This window comes from Monodelphis domestica, chromosome 1, assembly GCF_027887165.1.
Source record: "Monodelphis domestica isolate mMonDom1 chromosome 1, mMonDom1.pri, whole genome shotgun sequence".
NCBI lineage: Eukaryota > Metazoa > Chordata > Mammalia > Didelphimorphia > Didelphidae > Monodelphis > Monodelphis domestica.
Window position 1 is genome coordinate 154,221,440 of NC_077227.1, and position 16,916 is coordinate 154,238,355.

The 16,916-nt window shown below is 39.4% G+C and overlaps 1 protein-coding gene across 1 annotated transcript in view; it reads left to right on the forward strand.

Annotated features, from left to right (window-relative positions):
- SNX1 (sorting nexin 1) overlaps positions 1-16,601 on the forward strand; it is a 51,448-nt gene extending 34,847 nt beyond the window's left edge. The window contains exons 6-15 of the mRNA XM_007479548.3: positions 282-423; positions 1,416-1,494; positions 2,012-2,087; positions 3,491-3,604; positions 4,309-4,402; positions 6,444-6,649; positions 13,877-14,020; positions 14,890-14,970; positions 15,361-15,432; positions 16,153-16,601. Coding sequence (XP_007479610.1) covers positions 282-423; positions 1,416-1,494; positions 2,012-2,087; positions 3,491-3,604; positions 4,309-4,402; positions 6,444-6,649; positions 13,877-14,020; positions 14,890-14,970; positions 15,361-15,432; positions 16,153-16,203 — 1,059 coding nt within the window. The 3' untranslated portion in view covers positions 16,204-16,601. The remainder of the gene's footprint in view (positions 1-281; positions 424-1,415; positions 1,495-2,011; positions 2,088-3,490; positions 3,605-4,308; positions 4,403-6,443; positions 6,650-13,876; positions 14,021-14,889; positions 14,971-15,360; positions 15,433-16,152) is intronic.
- The last annotated feature ends 315 nt before the right edge of the window (positions 16,602-16,916 follow it).

Consider the following 16,916-nt stretch of genomic DNA (forward strand, 5'->3'; position numbering starts at 1 on the left):
GGTTTGTGTGTATGTGTGCATTAGGTAATTTTAGCTTCTTAGTTTGTCATTCCTCTGGTATTGCTTCTTTGGAACCAGGAGCTACATCCTTTTAATCAGGAGGCAATGGAAGTATGTGATTAGATAACCACTGAACTTCAACTCTAAGTTGGAATTGGGTATTTATTTCCTTGGAGAAATTATTTCTTAGTAATTGAAAAGAAGACATCTGGGTGATTAATTTCTTATTTTCAACTAATCTTATGTCTCCTTTTGTTGTTGTTGTTGTTGTTGTTCCCAAGACCAGCTTACCAATGTTTAAAAGTAAGCAATTTTCAGTAAAAAGAAGATTTAGTGATTTTTTGGGACTCTATGAGAAACTTTCAGAAAAGCACTCTCAGAATGGATTCATTGTCCCTCCTCCTCCAGAGAAGAGCTTAATAGGTAAGGTTGTAGACTATGGTTTCATTTTTCTAGGTTTGTTTTAATATTATAATGCTAATGCTAATAATAAATAGCATTTATTTAGTACCTACTATGTGCCAGGCACTATGTTAAACACTTTTCAGATATCTCATTTCTTCCTCATAACATCTCTGGGAGGTAGGTGCTTTTATTATCCCCATTATACAGATAAGGAAACTGATTTTTAGAAATAATTACCTCAAGTATACAGATTCCATTTTCAGCAATACCACCATAGCTTTTGCTAGGTGAATTCCAGTGATTTCTTAGAAATCATTTGAAGGAGGACAGCTAAGTGACTCAGTGAATGGAAAGCCAGACTAGAGACAAGAGGTCCATGGTTCAAATGTGATCTCAAACACCTCCTAGATGTGTGACCCTGGGCAAGTCACTTAACCCCAGTTGCTGCCTACCCCTTACCACTTTTCCCCTTTGGAACCAATAATTAGTATTGATTCTAAGACAGAAGGTAAGAGTCTTAAAAAAAAAGACAAAGAAATCACTTGAAGAAACCAAATAAGTTAGTTTTCTTTAATTTTATTTGAGAATTTTGGCCCCAGTCTCCAAGATATGTCTAGATATGACATTGAAGACGTGGAGATCAGGAATTTTGCTTCTGGGTACCATTAGAAACTAGGAATTTCATAATTTAACATACTCCTAGTCTGAAGATGTCTCTCCATCATTGAACATCTGCCCTTAGAATAAGCTGATACAGCTAAATGTTACTTTATAAAGATTCAGGTTAAGGAATATAGAATTAGGCCTTATTTTTAATATATTTAGCCTAGCTAAGGCTAAACTTTATCACCTAACCCTTTTTTATTTTTTAGTGCTTACTTGGTTACCTAGTCGTGCTTTCTGGTTGTATTTTGCAATGTTACCTTTGTATTGATGTTTTTCTACCCATTGGCTTTGTCACAAATTTGTCCTGTTGGGTGTTTGTTGATTATGTTCTTAAAATTCTCCAGGAATGACTAAAGTGAAGGTTGGAAAAGAAGATTCTTCTTCTGCTGAATTTCTTGAAAAAAGAAGGGCTGCACTAGAAAGGTAAGTGTGCTCTTAAGAGCAGGTATCTTCCTGATTAATATAAGATCAGGCTAAGTAAAGATGACTATTTACTTCCAAAAGAAAAGACTTCTAAATTGAGATCAGAGCTAAAACCTATTTTTAGTGATAATACTTTGGCTAGATGAATAGAAACTAAATTACTTGAGATGGATAAATCAAGTTAAGTTGAGTTTGTGAGATTTTTTTCCTCTCTGTTTTAGTTTATTCTAAATATTTCCAGATCTCTTACCTATCCCAGGGGGAAAGTACTATTTTGTTCTTCCTCTCTTGAATTCAGAAAGTTTAATCCCATCCTGCTTTTTAAATGTTTTACCTGGTAGGTTGTTAAAAATGTAATTTAGAATACATTCACTAGCTGAGTCATAACCAAGTACCTAATCAGGATGGAACTGTTTTAAGTGAGGAAAATGATTGTTTCAAGGAACAGAATTATATAAGTTATGTGACTGCTCTAAGACCTCCAGTAAATTAATGGAATGCATTGCCTTTCCTGTAGGTATCTTCAGAGGATTGTAAACCATCCCACCATGCTACAGGATTCTGATGTCAGAGAGTTCTTAGAAAAGGAAGAGGTAAGTATTGGCAGAGGAAGCTGTTTCAGAGGGCTATCTGCCTCTAGAGTTTCCTTTTACTTTAGTGGGGTAGTGAGTATAGTAGTTCACTTGCTCAAGGTTTATTGAGTACCTAGTATATAGAGATAACACTACAGTAAGTGTATCTTGATCCCCTTCTTCTAATCTCCATATATGTCAAAAGATTTGATTTTGAAAGTCAGACTAAAACCTCTTGCCTCCAGTCTCCAAACAGTAATCCTTTGAGACATTATCATTGCAGGTAATATTTGTGTACCTGACAGTGAGGGTGCTAAGAGATAGGGGGGATGGGGGGTAATAATTAAAAACTAAAGAATAACCTCAGAACTATACTAAATTATAAATGAGAGTGTATGTTATGTTTTGAATCTTTCTAATTTGTGGTCTCCTTACTAGCTTGTTTCTTATCAAAGTTCAAAACCTTAAAATCATTAGAAAATGGTTGCTTTCTTTTCATTGGTCGGATCTAGGGACATGGTTAGACTGCACATAATAGGACATTTCAAATAGCTTCTGCATATCAAATGTGTTAGTCTTCTCATCTGAGCTATGGCATTAATGACTAGCCCTATCATAAATAAATGCTTCTGTTTCTGATAGTTTTCCATTGGATGAAAGCAAAATGAAGATAATGAGGTACTTGTGTTTGTAGCTTCCCTGTTCCATTGCCCCTGCTGAGTACACAGCATATCTTTTAAAGAACTCCCTAAGTTGTGTTAAGTCCTGTTTTTTTATGATGTTAGTCCATGGGAACTTTTGACTAAACACAACTCTGCTGAGGAGTTCAGGTCCTCCAGGTAGGTTGGGAGATTTCAACATAAGGTCACTTGACCACTTACTACATGTGACTGCCTTTCCTTCTGCACATTATAAGAGCTAAAGAATTTTGCTCTAGTTCATATGGTCCTGAATTGTTAATCCTGCCTCTATACTGATATTAGGTTCCTTTATCTTAACCCTTTTAAAAACTAAAAAATCCATCTGAAATTATTTTTGTTTGAGTTTAATGATTCATGTACAATAGAATTTTCTCACAGTGGTTTCCAGAATTAAAAATCTGCTTCATTAGCCTCTTATTAACATCTCCAGGCCCAAGATTCCCCACTAGATGTGATTAGTTTACCCTTACTTCACAGGTTCGTTGAAGAATTAAGTTTGTTACAGGTCATTAACACATTTATAAAAGAAAACCTTTGCTGGTGTGAGATAAAGTTAGCAACTCTTGAGAGAGAGAGAGAGCTAGGGAGTTTGGGCAAGTGTATTCTTTTGAGAGACAGATTTGACTGCCATCTGTTTGACATTAAGTTGGATTTAATTAGGAAGGGCTAATGGCTGATGTCTTTCAAGTATGATTTATCGCCTCTGTCTCCTTGGTCTTCTAGTTGCCACGAGCAGTGAGCACACAGACATTGAGTGGAGCTGGTCTCCTCAAGATGTTTAACAAAGCTACTGATGCCGTGAGCAAGATGACCATCAAGATGAATGAGTCTGACATTGTAAGTAGCCTTGTGCCCCTTTGTCTTCTTTGGGGTTTGTAATGATAATATTAGACATTGATAAAATGCTTTCAATTCTGCACAGCATTTTACATGCATCATTCCATTGGATCTTCACAACAACTCTGTCAGGGAGAAACTACAGATTTAATCCCCATTTTACAGATGAGGAAGCTAAGGTTCATGGAGATGAAGTGATTTGCCAATGATCACACAACTAATATGAGTCAAGATTCAAACCTAGTTCTATCCTGCTATCAAGACCAGCATTCTTTTTTGTTGTTGTTTTGTTATAAAAACCTTCTGCCTTGGAATCAATACTAAGTAACAGTTCCAAGGAAGAAGTATAACAAGGGCAGTCAGGATTAAGGGATTTTCCCAGGGTCACATAGCTAGGAAATGTCTAGGGTCAGATTTGAACCCAGGACCTCCCTTCTCTAGGATCTGGCTCTCAATCTCTTGAGTCATCAACCTGCCCCAAGACCAGCATTCTTACTACTCTATCACACTGCCTCTTAATAGGCTCTCAACTGTTGGTTCTTCAGTCACCATTAGACTTCCCAAAGACCCTAGGCTACAAACTTGAGAAGGTTTGGTTAGCTATTTAACTTGGAAACTTCTAGGGAAGCAGAAAACTTTCAAATAATTGTGTCCTCAGGAGAGGAAAAAAAAAACACCTCAATTTCTGGCCTGTCTCTTTACAGTGGTTTGAGGAAAAGCTTCAAGAGGTGGAGTGTGAGGAGCAGCGCTTACGGAAACTACATACTGTTGTAGAAACTCTAGTCAACCATAGGAAAGGTAATGGTTTCTGGAATGTACTTGGAATCAGTGGAAATTGATGCCTGGCACCTGAGAACCAGAGACATGGGCATGCTGTTCTCAAGGTCCCTAGATAAGAGTTAAAGGCTCATTGCATCTATTAGGGTGAGCTTAGATCTTAAAGATATAGCTTGTATTTCCTGGCAGAAGAGTGACTTCTTATTTTCTAGCTGAGGAGTCCAAATACAGCATTGTGCTAAGACATAAGTTTCCTTATAAATCACTTACTTTGTTGGATTCCACCTCTCTCTGTCTCTCTTTGGTAAAAGCCCTACCCTCTGTCTTTTTTTTTTTTAAACCCTTACCTTCTGTCTTGGAATTAATACTATATATTGGTTCCAAGGCAGGAGTGGTAATAGCTAGGCAATGGGGGTCAAGTGACTTGCCCAGGATCACACAGCTGGGAAGTGTCTGAGGCCAGATTTGAACCTAGGACCTCCCGTCTCTAAGGCCTGACTCTCAATCCACTGAGCTACCCAGTTGCCCCCTACCTTCTCTCTTAATATCAGTTTTAAGACAAAAGAGTGGCATGGGCTAGGCAGTCAGGGTTAAATGACTTGCACAGGATCACACAGCTAGGTGGTGGTTTCCATCTTAAGTAACAGTACTTCTTGCTCTACCATTTTAATGATACAATATAGATGGAGGGATGGAGAAAAGCCATGAATATCCTAGTTTTACTTTGGCTTCTGATACTGTTGCCTTTTCCTTAGTGACACCTGCTAAGAGCCAGCTAAATTGGCCTCATTTGATCTCTTTCTTCTTTGCTCTCTGAAAATATTCCTGAACAGTGTGTAACAGAAAGAAGTGAAGAATATAAGCTATATACTGGATCATAATGGTCCTTTAGATTTATATGATACTTTGGAGTTTGTAAAATGCCTTCTAACATGATCTCCTTTTTATCACAACAGCTTGATGAGGTAGGTAAGGCAGGTGCCATTATTCCCTTTTAAAGATGAATAGCAGGGGCCCGGACTCCTCAAGCCAGTATTGTTTCCACCCTGCCTTGATTGTGCAGAAATATGTAGTGTGTGTGGACATGGGCTACATTCATGCAAACTCATGTCCAGAGGATAAGACTAAGCAGCAGCTGTAGAGTGTTCAGTGGTCCTGCTTGCTTATTGGCTTGACTCCTGTTGCATCACCCAGTGACCTGGAGTCTTCCTTGAGTAGCTGCATTTGGTTTGCTTCTACTGGTTTTCTCATTTGACCGGTTTAAACCCCAGACCAGCAGTCTCCATACATCTCTTGCAAAGTGACTGTCCCATTTATTGCAGCATATATGATGGTTTTGGTTACTGCACAGGTGATATAGCCCTTAAGCACTATGTATTCTGAAAGGAGTTTGGGATTTTCCCCCTCTTAATCTCCAGGAATTGTATCACATTAACTTTTTGGCCCTTGCCTTGGAGAGAGGGATCTCCATACAGTAAAAGTTTGACCACAGAGTGGGTAAGAGTAATGGGGGATTTGGTATGAGATTTCATGAACATCTTTAAAGTCTAGCAAGGTTGTATGGTAAAGTGGAAAGAATACTTGCTTTGGAGGCAGAGGCCAGAGGTTTAAATCCTGACTTAATCACTTACTCCCTGTTGAATCCTGGGCAAAAACTCTTACCTTTTATCTTATAGTCAATACTGTGTATTGGTTCCAAGGCAGGAGAATGGTTCGGGCTAAGCAGTGGTGGTGAAGTGACTTGCCCAGGGTCACACTGGATGTTTTATTAAAACTCTGAATAGAATAAGATAAAAGGTTTTTTATCCTTTTAAAAATGTTTCTCTTGGGGGCAACTGGGTAGCTCAGTGGATTGAGAGTCAGGCCTAAAGACGGGAGGTCCTAGGTTCAAATCTGGCCTCAGACACTTCCCAGCTGTGTGACCCTAGGCAAGTCACTTGACCCCCATTGCCTAGCCCTTACCACTCTTCTGCCTTGAAGCCAATACATAGCATTGACTCCAAGAGGAAGGTAAGGGTTTCTTTAAAAAAAAATGTTTCCCTTTGTGTTCCCCATCTCTCAGAGTTAGCACTAAACACAGCACAGTTTGCAAAGAGTCTCGCCATGCTGGGGAGCTCTGAGGACAACACGGCCCTGTCCCGGGCACTCTCCCAGCTGGCAGAGGTGGAGGAGAAGATCGAGCAGCTGCACCAGGAACAAGCCAGCAATGACTTCTTCCTCTTAGCTGAGCTCCTGAGTGACTACATCCGCCTCCTGGCCATAGTCAGGGTAAGTATCTCTTGGGTTTACCCTCTCTTTCTGCCCCTGGCTTACTAAGCAAAAAGTTGTTTTTCTGTCCTTTAGCTTACAGGTGATTCAAGTGCTGGACCTTAGATCAGAAAGGTCTGAATTCAAATCCTGATTTAGATGCTTATTTGCAGGTTAGGCCAGTCACTTAAACTCAGTCAGCTTCAGTGTCCTCGTCTGCAGAATGGGCTTAACAACAGCACCTACTTTATAGGGTTTTTGAGAAAATCAAATAAGATCATGTGAGTAAAACTCTTGGCAAACATTTAAATGATCTATTGTTATTAACTATTAGAAGGTTTAATTCAACTAGAACTGTGGAGAATAAATTTGTATTACTTACTCTAACTTGAGAAGTACATGATGGGATCATCTCTTTATTCTAGCCAAGGTGATCACAGAATTGGCTTGTGGATTCCTTTAAACCAGAAACCTTTGACAGTCTTTTGTGCTTTACCCTCTTAATAGCTCATAAGTGTTTGTTCCATGGAGTACTTAGGAGGGTTAATTAAGCAATTATTTTCTCTCTTATCTCTTTTCTTCATCACCAACACACACACACACACACACCCATTAGAAAAAGAAGAAAAGAAAAACAAAACTTTTGTAACACACACAGTCATAGTCCTACAAGACAAATTCCTACATTGTCCATGGGCAAAAGAGTGTGTCTCATTTTGCATCTTAAATCCATCACTACTCTCAGGAAGTGAGCAGCATAGTTCATCCATCATTAGTCATCTGGAATTGTGGTTATTGCATCAGTTCATATATGTCTTCCCAAGTTTCTCTGAACTTAACTGTTTGGTCATGTCTTAGTGCACAGTAGGATTCCCTCAGTCATTTAGAATGTATTAAGCACCTACTATGTACTCTGCTAAGTGCTATACTTTCCATACCCTCTTAGTTTTCAGTTCTTGCGACTACAAAAAGAACTGTCAGAAATATTTTTATACACACGAGTCCTTTCCTTCATTTCCTTGGGGCATAGGCTTATTAGTGACATTGCTAGGCCAAAGGGTTTGTACAGTTTAGTAACTTTAGTGTTTGTTCCAGAATGGTCAGACCATTGCATAGCTCCAAGAGTTCCTTAAAATGTCTGTTTTCCTGAAGCTTTGCCAGTATAAGGTAGAACCTCAGAGTTGCTTTAATTTTCATTTCTACAATTATTAGTGTGACTTGGAACCTTTTTTTTCATAGGGCTCTTCCCTTAAGAACATGCTGTTCCTATCCTTTGCCTTTTTATCAGTTTTAGAGACTAGGTCATTTTGAATCTGAATCAGTTCCATAAATGTATGTCTCAAAAATGAGGCCTTTGTTAAGAAACTTGCTCCATAGACTTTTTTTCTTATCAATGTGGGCACTACACAGAAATGGGTTCAGCACCATAGGAAAGAAAGTAAACTATAAGCCAAGAGCCCTGTGTGGGGTACCGCTGTAGTCACTGCAATAGCAAAGCCTGCCCTGGCATGGCCTGGCACTGGTGACCTCCAGATGCATGCCACTTTCCTGACATAATTACTCATTGAGGCAACAAAGAAATAGTTAAGAGTGTCTCCAAACTGAAAAGCAAGTACTTCTTCAGAGATAAGTTTCAATTCCTGTTCTTCCAGCCTCAGGGCTGTTTGCTGCCTAGGCCCAATATCAGAGGAGGTGAGTCTCTGACTTGTAACAGGCCTCTATCTCCCACCCTCTGGCCATGGGGCACTAAGGAAGACATAGCAAGAGATGATCACTGTTAACAGTTTATATTCATAATAGAAAGTTGTTTTTGGAGTTGTGCAACATTCAGTCCTAGAACTAGCCATGTCCTGATATTGGAGCTCTCCGAAAGTGGAACTGTTTCCAAGCAGAGCTCTGCAAAGGACTCTTTGGACATTCCAAGGCTCCCCAGCACCTGGGAAGGCTATTGGTGGCTAAAAGTGATCACTTGACTAGGTTGATCCAGAGTAAAGTTAAGCACTGTGGCTGTGACACTCACTATCCTCTCCTGGAGGACCCTGTGGCTCCAGCTTCATTAAATGAGGGTGGTTTCCTTTTCCTCTGTTCTGAGCCTAGAATCTTTTTCTACATATCTGTACAGACTCACTATACATTGTTCCCCTTGGCACATTCTGTGGTCCACTCAAAGTGGCCTTCTTGTTGTTTTTCCCATGTAGTCATCCATTTTCTATCTCTGTAAAGTCTCAGCCTCACCTTTATCTCTAAAAACACAGTTCATTTTCATCTCTTACATGAAATTTTTCCTTATTCTCCTCCCCCACACTTCTGTTACTCCCCCTAATACCTTGTACTTTGTGTATGTGTGTTTACTTCTTATGGGCACATGTTATTTCTCTGATACAACATAATATGTCCCTTGAATACAGAGACGTTCTTTTTTTTTTTTTTGCCTTTGTGTCTGTCACCTAGGATGCTGCTTATCACATAACAGTTTACTTTTTGTTTGAAATTTTATATAAGTATTTGCTTGTTATTTATGATAGTCACCCCACAATATTCACTTATTTCTGTGTTACTTGGTAATATCAACTAAGCTGTAGGTAGGTTAAAAAAATATTACTTGGGAAAGTGAACTATAGAAGGCCCTGTTCTCTTATCTCTACCTCAAAAGCCATGTGCAGGCAAAGGCCCATAGGTGTCCCCCAAACCTCTTCAGACCTGGGCACTAAATGAGAACTGACACTGAGGTTTGGACTGCCATTAATTAAGGAAAGGTCTGTTCCTGAAAGGTATAAAAGAGGCCAGACTCTGCTTCTTAATTAATTATATGGTCTGGAGTGGTTTTGTTTTTAATAATTGTTTCTTGTTGAATCATCTTGTATGCTATTAATCTAACCTGACCATGATTTTTTTTATATAGTTATATAGCCCTCTTCTAGGATTTTACTTGAAATTCTTATATCTATATTCATTATAGAGATTGGCATGTAGTTCTTCATTTGCTTTATCCTTCTCAGGTTTAGGTATTAGGGAGTGTTTAGTTCTTAGGTTTTAAGAATAATGTGTGTATTATGGATATTGTTCTTTAAACATTTGCTAGAACTGACATAAACCATCTGTGCCAGGTTTTTTTTTTCCCATTAAAATTTTTTTTCTCAATTCCCTGAAAAAGCAAATATTTTTATCCTTCATTTTTTGAAAGCTTGAGTCAAATTCTCATCTTACTTCTCTTCCTATATCCTCCCTCCCCTTCCTAAGACTAAAAGCAATCTGATAGAGATTTTACATGTGGTATGAAACATCTTTCCATATTAGTCATTTTGTGAAGAGAACTTGAACAAACAAAAGTGAAGAAATAAAGTGAAATATACTGTGTCTTGGTCTGCATTCAGACTCCATCAATTCTTTCTTTGGAGATAGACAGCATTTTTCATCATGACTCCTTGGGGGTTGTTTTAGATCACTATATTGCTAAGAATAGCTGTCATTGATAAATTTTCATCATAAAATATTACTGTTGTGTACAGTGTTCTCCTGGTTCTGCTCACTTCACTTTGCATTGGTTCATGTAGGTCTTTCCAGGTTTCCACCAAGCCACCCAGCTATCCCCCCTCCCCTTTTTAAAATCTTTTTGGGATTCAGACCTAATACTTACACCAAGCTTTGTAGTTCCTTTATAACTAGTTCAATTTCTCTTTCTAAGATTAGGTTAAGATCTTTGTTTCATAAAATTGATTTGGATACTTTATATTTATTTAGGTAAAACTTTTTTTAAATCTAAATTGGTTAATGAGTTCCTTAATATATCAGCGCTGCTTTCTTCAGGAGACTACTGTTTTTCCTTTTTCATTTAAATGGTGTCCCATTGTGTCTTAAGATTTTAATTTCCTTAATTCTTGAGGATGTCTGTGTCTCCTATACTGATTTCCCCTGTGTGTTGTAATTTTCTGGGATCTTACCTAACCTTCATCTAAGCCCTTTAAAATCTGTTTTCTCCAAATCTAGAGTATACACCATACTGTGACCAGACGTCCTCTCTTCCCTAGTTACTAAACTTCTGGACAGACTGGTCACTTTCCCCTAGTCTTCCTCTCATTCCCTCTCCAGCTACTGGTTCTTCCCTATTATTAGTGATGTTGCTGTACAGTTTAGAATTTCTGTTTTTTTCTTTCACCTTCTCTCCAGGCCCATTTTAGACTCATGAATTCTAGTCTTGCATCTCCAACTCCCAGCCAGATATGATAGAAAAAGTACTGAATTTGGAATCAGAAGACCTGTGTTTGAATCCTGCCATTTACCATCTTGGGACAGTAGAATATTCTTTTTAACTTCTCAAGACCTCATTTGGATGTTGAATCATATGATCACCACAGCCCTTTCTTACACTGTATTGTAAAATCTGCACTGGAAGGCCCAATTACGGTTCAAATGCAATGTCTGAAAGTGAATTCATTATTCTAAAACCTGCCTTTTTAATTTTCTCATTTCTTTTAAAACTACTACTGCCTAGTCTCTGATTCACCTGGGCTCAAAACGTCAGTTGCCAAATCCTATCAATTAAAAAAAAATTAACTCTATTTTATATTTCTCTGCTCCTTTGCACTCCTACTGACATTTTAGTTCAGGCTTTCATCACCCTTCTTCCAGACTGCTGGAATAGTCTCCTAACTGTTCTCCTTTTATCTAATCTTTTCCCCAAAATACACTCTAAACACTGTTGTACCAATAATATTCCTGCAATGCCAATTTGATCTTTTAACTCCCACATTCAGAAACCTTTAGTTTTTTTGCCTTCTCCTCACCCCTCTTGGAATCATTTACAGAATTTAAAAAAAAAAAACAATCCTTTACTGGTTCTCCTACCATCTGGCTGCAACCTCTTTCCAGCCTTAACTATTTCTCTTCATAAACATTATATCTTCTCTTTTGCTATCTATGTTTGGTAGCCATTGTCCCCTATCCCCAGCATGAACTTACCTTATATCTGTGTCAGCATCCTTCCCTTTTAAGGCCTAGTATTATTCCCAGGCAGATCGTTCAATTTCATTTCTCAGCTTTCCTAATTTGTAATATCCATATAATCATGGAGAAAAAGTCTTGTTCAGTGACCATCTCTCTACTCATTAATACTGTGAGTCATTAACCAGAGAGTAGACTCACCAGAGGTTATTGTTAGCAGTGAGGAGTCTAGCATAGAGTCCAAGATCTAGGGGATTACCTCTAACTGCATTTCTACTCCAACAGTTCTTTCTCTGGGGGTGGATAGCATTCTTTGTCGTAAGTCCCTCAGAATTGTACTGGTTTGTTATATTGCTGAGAATAGCCACGTCTTTCACATTTGATCATTCCACAATATTGCTAATACTAGGAACAGTGTTCTCCTGGTTTTGCTTATTTCATTCTGTATCAGTTCTAGTAGATCTTTTCAGCTTTTCCTGAAATCATCCTGTTCATTCCTTATAGCAAAATAGTTATTCCATCACTATCATATACCACAATTTGTTCAACCATTCCCCAATTGAGGGACAAACCTTTAATTTCCAGTTCTTTGCCACCACAAAAAGAACAGCAACAAATATCTTTGTACAAGTAGGTCCTTTCCCCCCCCCCTTTTTTGTCTCTTTGGTATACAAACCTTGTAGTGACATTACTGGGTCAAAGGGTATGCATTGTTTTATAGCTCTTTGGGTATAGTTCTAAATTGCCCTCCATAGTGGTTGGATCAATTTAATAAAAAGTTGGATCAAAATCACAACTCCAACAATGCATTAGTGTCCCAATTTTGCCACATTCCCTCCAACATTTATCACTTTCCTTTACTGTCAGTGGCCAATCTGATAGGTGTGAGGTGGTATACCTCAGAGTTGTTTAAATTCTGTAATCAAGAGGAACTTAGAACATTTTTTCACATAATTATCAATAGCTTTGATTTCTTTATCTGAAGTGTTTATTCATATTCTTTGATCATTTATCAATTGGGAATAACTTGTAGTCTTATAAATCCGACTTCGTTTTCTAGATATTTGAGAAATGAGACCTTTATCATAGAAATTTGTTGTAAAATTTTTTCCAGTTTACCTTCTAATCTGAGTTTTGTCTGTATAGAGATCAAAATCACTCATTTTACACCTTGTAATGTTCTCTATCTCTTGTTTGGTTATAAATTCTTCCCTTCTCCATAGATCTTCCAGATAAACTATTCTTTGTTCCCTAATTTACTTATGATATCATCCTTTGTGTCTAAATTATATATTCATTTTGACCTTATCTTGTATGGGATATGAGATATTGGTCTATACCTAGTTTCTGCCATACTTTTTCCTAGTTTTCCCAGCAATTTCTTTTTTATATATAGTGAGTTCTTATCCCAAATGCTAGGATCTTTGGGGTTTTATCAAACACTAGTTTGCTAATCAGGTCATTTACTGCTAATCTCTTTATTGATCTACCATTTCTAGTTCTTCACCGGTACCAGATTATTTCAATGATTGTTGCTTTGTAGTACAGTTTAAGATCTGGTACTGCTAGGCCACTATCCTTCACATTTTTTTTATTAGTTCCCTTGATATTCTTGATCTTTTGTTCTTTCAGAAGAATTTTATTGTTTTTCCTAGTTCTATGAAATAGTTTTTTTAGCCGTTTGATTGGTATGGCACCAAATGAGTAAATTAGTTTAGGTAGAATTGTCATTTTATTATATTAGCTAAGCCTACCCATGAGCAAATAATGTTTTTTCCAATTGTTTAAATCTAACTTTATTTGTGTAAAAAATGTTTTGTAATTGTGTTCACATAATTGTGTTTGTTTTGGCAAACAGATTCCCAAGTATTTTATATTGTCTAGTTATTTTAAGTGAACTTCCTCTTTCTAATTCTTACTACTGGACTTCATTGGAAATATATAGAAATGCTGATGATTTGTGTGGGTTTATTTTAAGTAAAGGCCTGGTTTTTTTCCTGTGCTTTCTTATATTTATAATAGAAATGGGTGTTGTATATTTTTGTTGAAGGTTTTTTCTGAAGCTATTGAGGTTATGTTGTTTGACTATTGATGTGGTCAGTCATATTGATAGTTTTCCTAATATTAAACTAGCCTTGCATTTCTGATATAAATCCCACCTGTTCAAGAGCACTGCTTTTAAATGTTAGTCTTTCTGTCCAAGTACCAACAATGTATATAAGGCCTCCCTACTCATACCCGAGGCATGTACTAGCCCCAGGATTATTATTAAATGCTGAAATGACTGGTCTTCACTTTTCTTGCTAGGGTGCCTTTGACCATCGAATGAAGACTTGGCAGCGTTGGCAGGATGCCCAGACCATGTTGCAAAAGAAACGGGAAACCGAAGCCAGGCTTCTGTGGGCCAATAAACCTGACAAACTGCAGCAAGCCAAAGACGAAATTACAGAAGTAAGTCCATGCAGGTGGAAGGATATGTTATTCCTGCCCCATACAGACATAGACTTTTGCACAAAAGAGGTTTCATTCATCTTACACTTTTAACACTAACTACTACAGCCTAGGGCTGATATGAAATATAAAAGCAGCACACAACCCTCTGAACTCCTAATGTAAAGAGGTGCTTGCCCAGTTCAGATCTGGCCTCAGATACTTACTGTTTCATCATCTGTAAAATGACCTCGAGAAGAAAATGGCAGACCAGTCCAGAATTTTTACCCAGAGACCCCCAAATAGGAATGCACAGCAATGACCTAATGTATAGCAAGCTCTTCCATTGTTTTTCCTGAACTAGGCTCAAAGTAGGTAGGTAGAAAGCTTAAACTATCCAAGGTACGAGTGTCCCAAATGACAAGCTTGACAATTCAAGATAATATTGTTATTTTATATACAGAACTATGCCCTGCATCTATTTTCAGCCAGTATCTGACCCCATAAGGATAGTGCCACCCTCACTAGAGGGGAAATAAGTCCTTTCCGTGTGTCCTGCCATGGTTATTTCTGCCCTTTGGTAAGTTTTCTCTTCACAGTTTGACCTGTATTCTTAGACTCCCTTAAAGCATCAAGATGGCTAGTTTTACCAGTGAATCCGAATAGCCTGTGACTATTCACTCAGTAACATCTTGCCCTATAACCAACCCTTGGCAAAGAGGACAGACACGGAAGCATCCAGAGTGAGCTCCGCTGCCGAATACTTCCCTGCTTCCTCACTGGTGTGGAGCGATGCCCGTTGGAGAGAGAAGGAGGCAGGAGTGATGGACAATAAAGCGTGCAGCTCATCAGCACACACTGAGAAATTTTTTCCCCCCTTTTCTGCCCAGTGGGAGTCGCGTGTGACTCAGTACGAAAGGGACTTTGAACGAATTTCAACAGTGGTCCGCAGAGAAGTGATAAGGTTCGAGGTATGATCGGGCTCCCTTGCTTCTCTCTGGCTTTGGTTTGCTTCCCTTTCATTCGTGCCCTGAGCTTCTCTCTCTCAAACATTCATTCCTCTTTCTTCTCATTAGGAACTGGTGCAAGCTCAGCCTCGTGGCTCTGAGTGAGGGCTATTGCCAGGCTCCACCCCCATCCCTCTCCAGGGCTTCAATGCATATTACTGTCCCTCTGGCCCTGGGGCACCAGGAGCCTGAGCTGCCATCCTTACTGCCCCAGGGGCCCCGCTCCTGGCCTTTGGGTGCTTAGTGCGCTGCCCTGTATGGCCAACCCCAGCCTGGCTCTACTTTCTGAGGCCACCACTGAGCCCTCCCCCTCCCTTGCCAGAGCTCCTCAGTGCTCTCTCTTGTTTTCTATAGAAAGAGAAATCCAAGGACTTCAGAAACCATGTGATCAAATACCTTGAAACTCTTCTGTATTCACAGCAGCAGGTGAGTGAATGTTTCAGCCTCCTGCCTTAGATCCTTTTGCCGCCTTTCTTCAGAGGCCCTTCCAAACGGACAGGCTTTGTACAGGCTTTGTCTCAGTCCCCCGAGAGGCTCAAGTCAAGCTGAGTAACTAAAAGAGCCCTCCTTGTCTTCTGTGTGTTGTTAGGCTGAGTGGGAGGCTCGTGTGACTCAAGCATGCCTCCATAGGCAAGAGCTTGTGGTTCTGACCCTCTGGCACCCTCAGCACCATGGACGTTGTCCCTGGACAGTCCTTGGTGTTCCTCATTTCTTCATGAAAACATGCTTCTAGTCAGAATTCTCCCAAGTGGTTCCTTCCTTCCTGACAAGTTTCTGATGCCATCACCCAGTGTGTCACCTGGAGGCCCCAGCCTTGGCCATTGAGAAGAGTTCTGTTATCAAATTAGGTGCAGGAGACTAACACCAGCCTGGCATTGATGCTGACTCCCTCTGACAGGCGGGCTCTTCCCAGGCATCGGGCTGCTGGGGCGTGGTGTCATGGGGTCTGGTGGGCAGGACAGTGGGCAGTGGTCAAGCTCGGTTCTGCTCTCTCCCTTTTTTCTGTGCTTCAGTTCTCAGTGAGCTATTCGCTAAGTGGCCACAGGTAGATGGGAAGCTCTCTGGCTACAATGGCCATCCCTCTTTGCTGGGGGGCAGCTCTGTTGGGGTGCTTGTTCACTGTCCCCTACCCTGGCTTCTTTGCAGCTGGTGAAGTACTGGGAAGCCTTTCTCCCGGAGGCAAAGGCCATCTCCTAATGGACCAAGAAAGCCAGAGCTCACCTGAATTTCCGCTGCCTTTTTATACACTATACCTCTCCACCTTTAATGGATCCCAGTTGCACATCCTGCTGAGCCTAGAGACTTAACCCTTTTCCACTTCCCAGGACCAAGCTGCTCCAGTAATTCTTCTAACTGTATTTTTCATTTAGCTGCCATATATATTTTCTTACTGAAGAGAATAGTTTCCCGCTTTAAGCGAAAGATCTACAGTTAGGTGGTGGGATTATGGGGTAGGGTGTTATTAATATAAATATATAAATAAAATATATATTTTCAGGATGTGGTCTGGAAACTGGGAATAACGTTTTCTGTTACTCCTGATGGTGCCATGAAAAGATTATGTAATAAAATATTTAAAAATCTGGCCCCATTGATTCCTGTTTGTGGTGCTTCTTGCTTTGGCTGGGGAAACCATGAAGGTTGTGATCAAGCTCTTATACTAAAGGAAAACATTAATCATTCTTAATCACAGAAGAGGACATAGTGGACGGAGTCAGGAGGAGGATCTAAGTTCAACTCCTGCCTTACATACATAATCCCCAATAACTTGTCTAAAGACTGAAGTTATTAGATGAATTTTCTGGATGTGTTCTCCATTAATTATGTCATTCTTGTCAGCAAGGAAGAATTTGGTTTAGGTCAGTGGTGGTGAACCTTCTAGAGACCGAGTGCCCAAACTGCACCCTCTG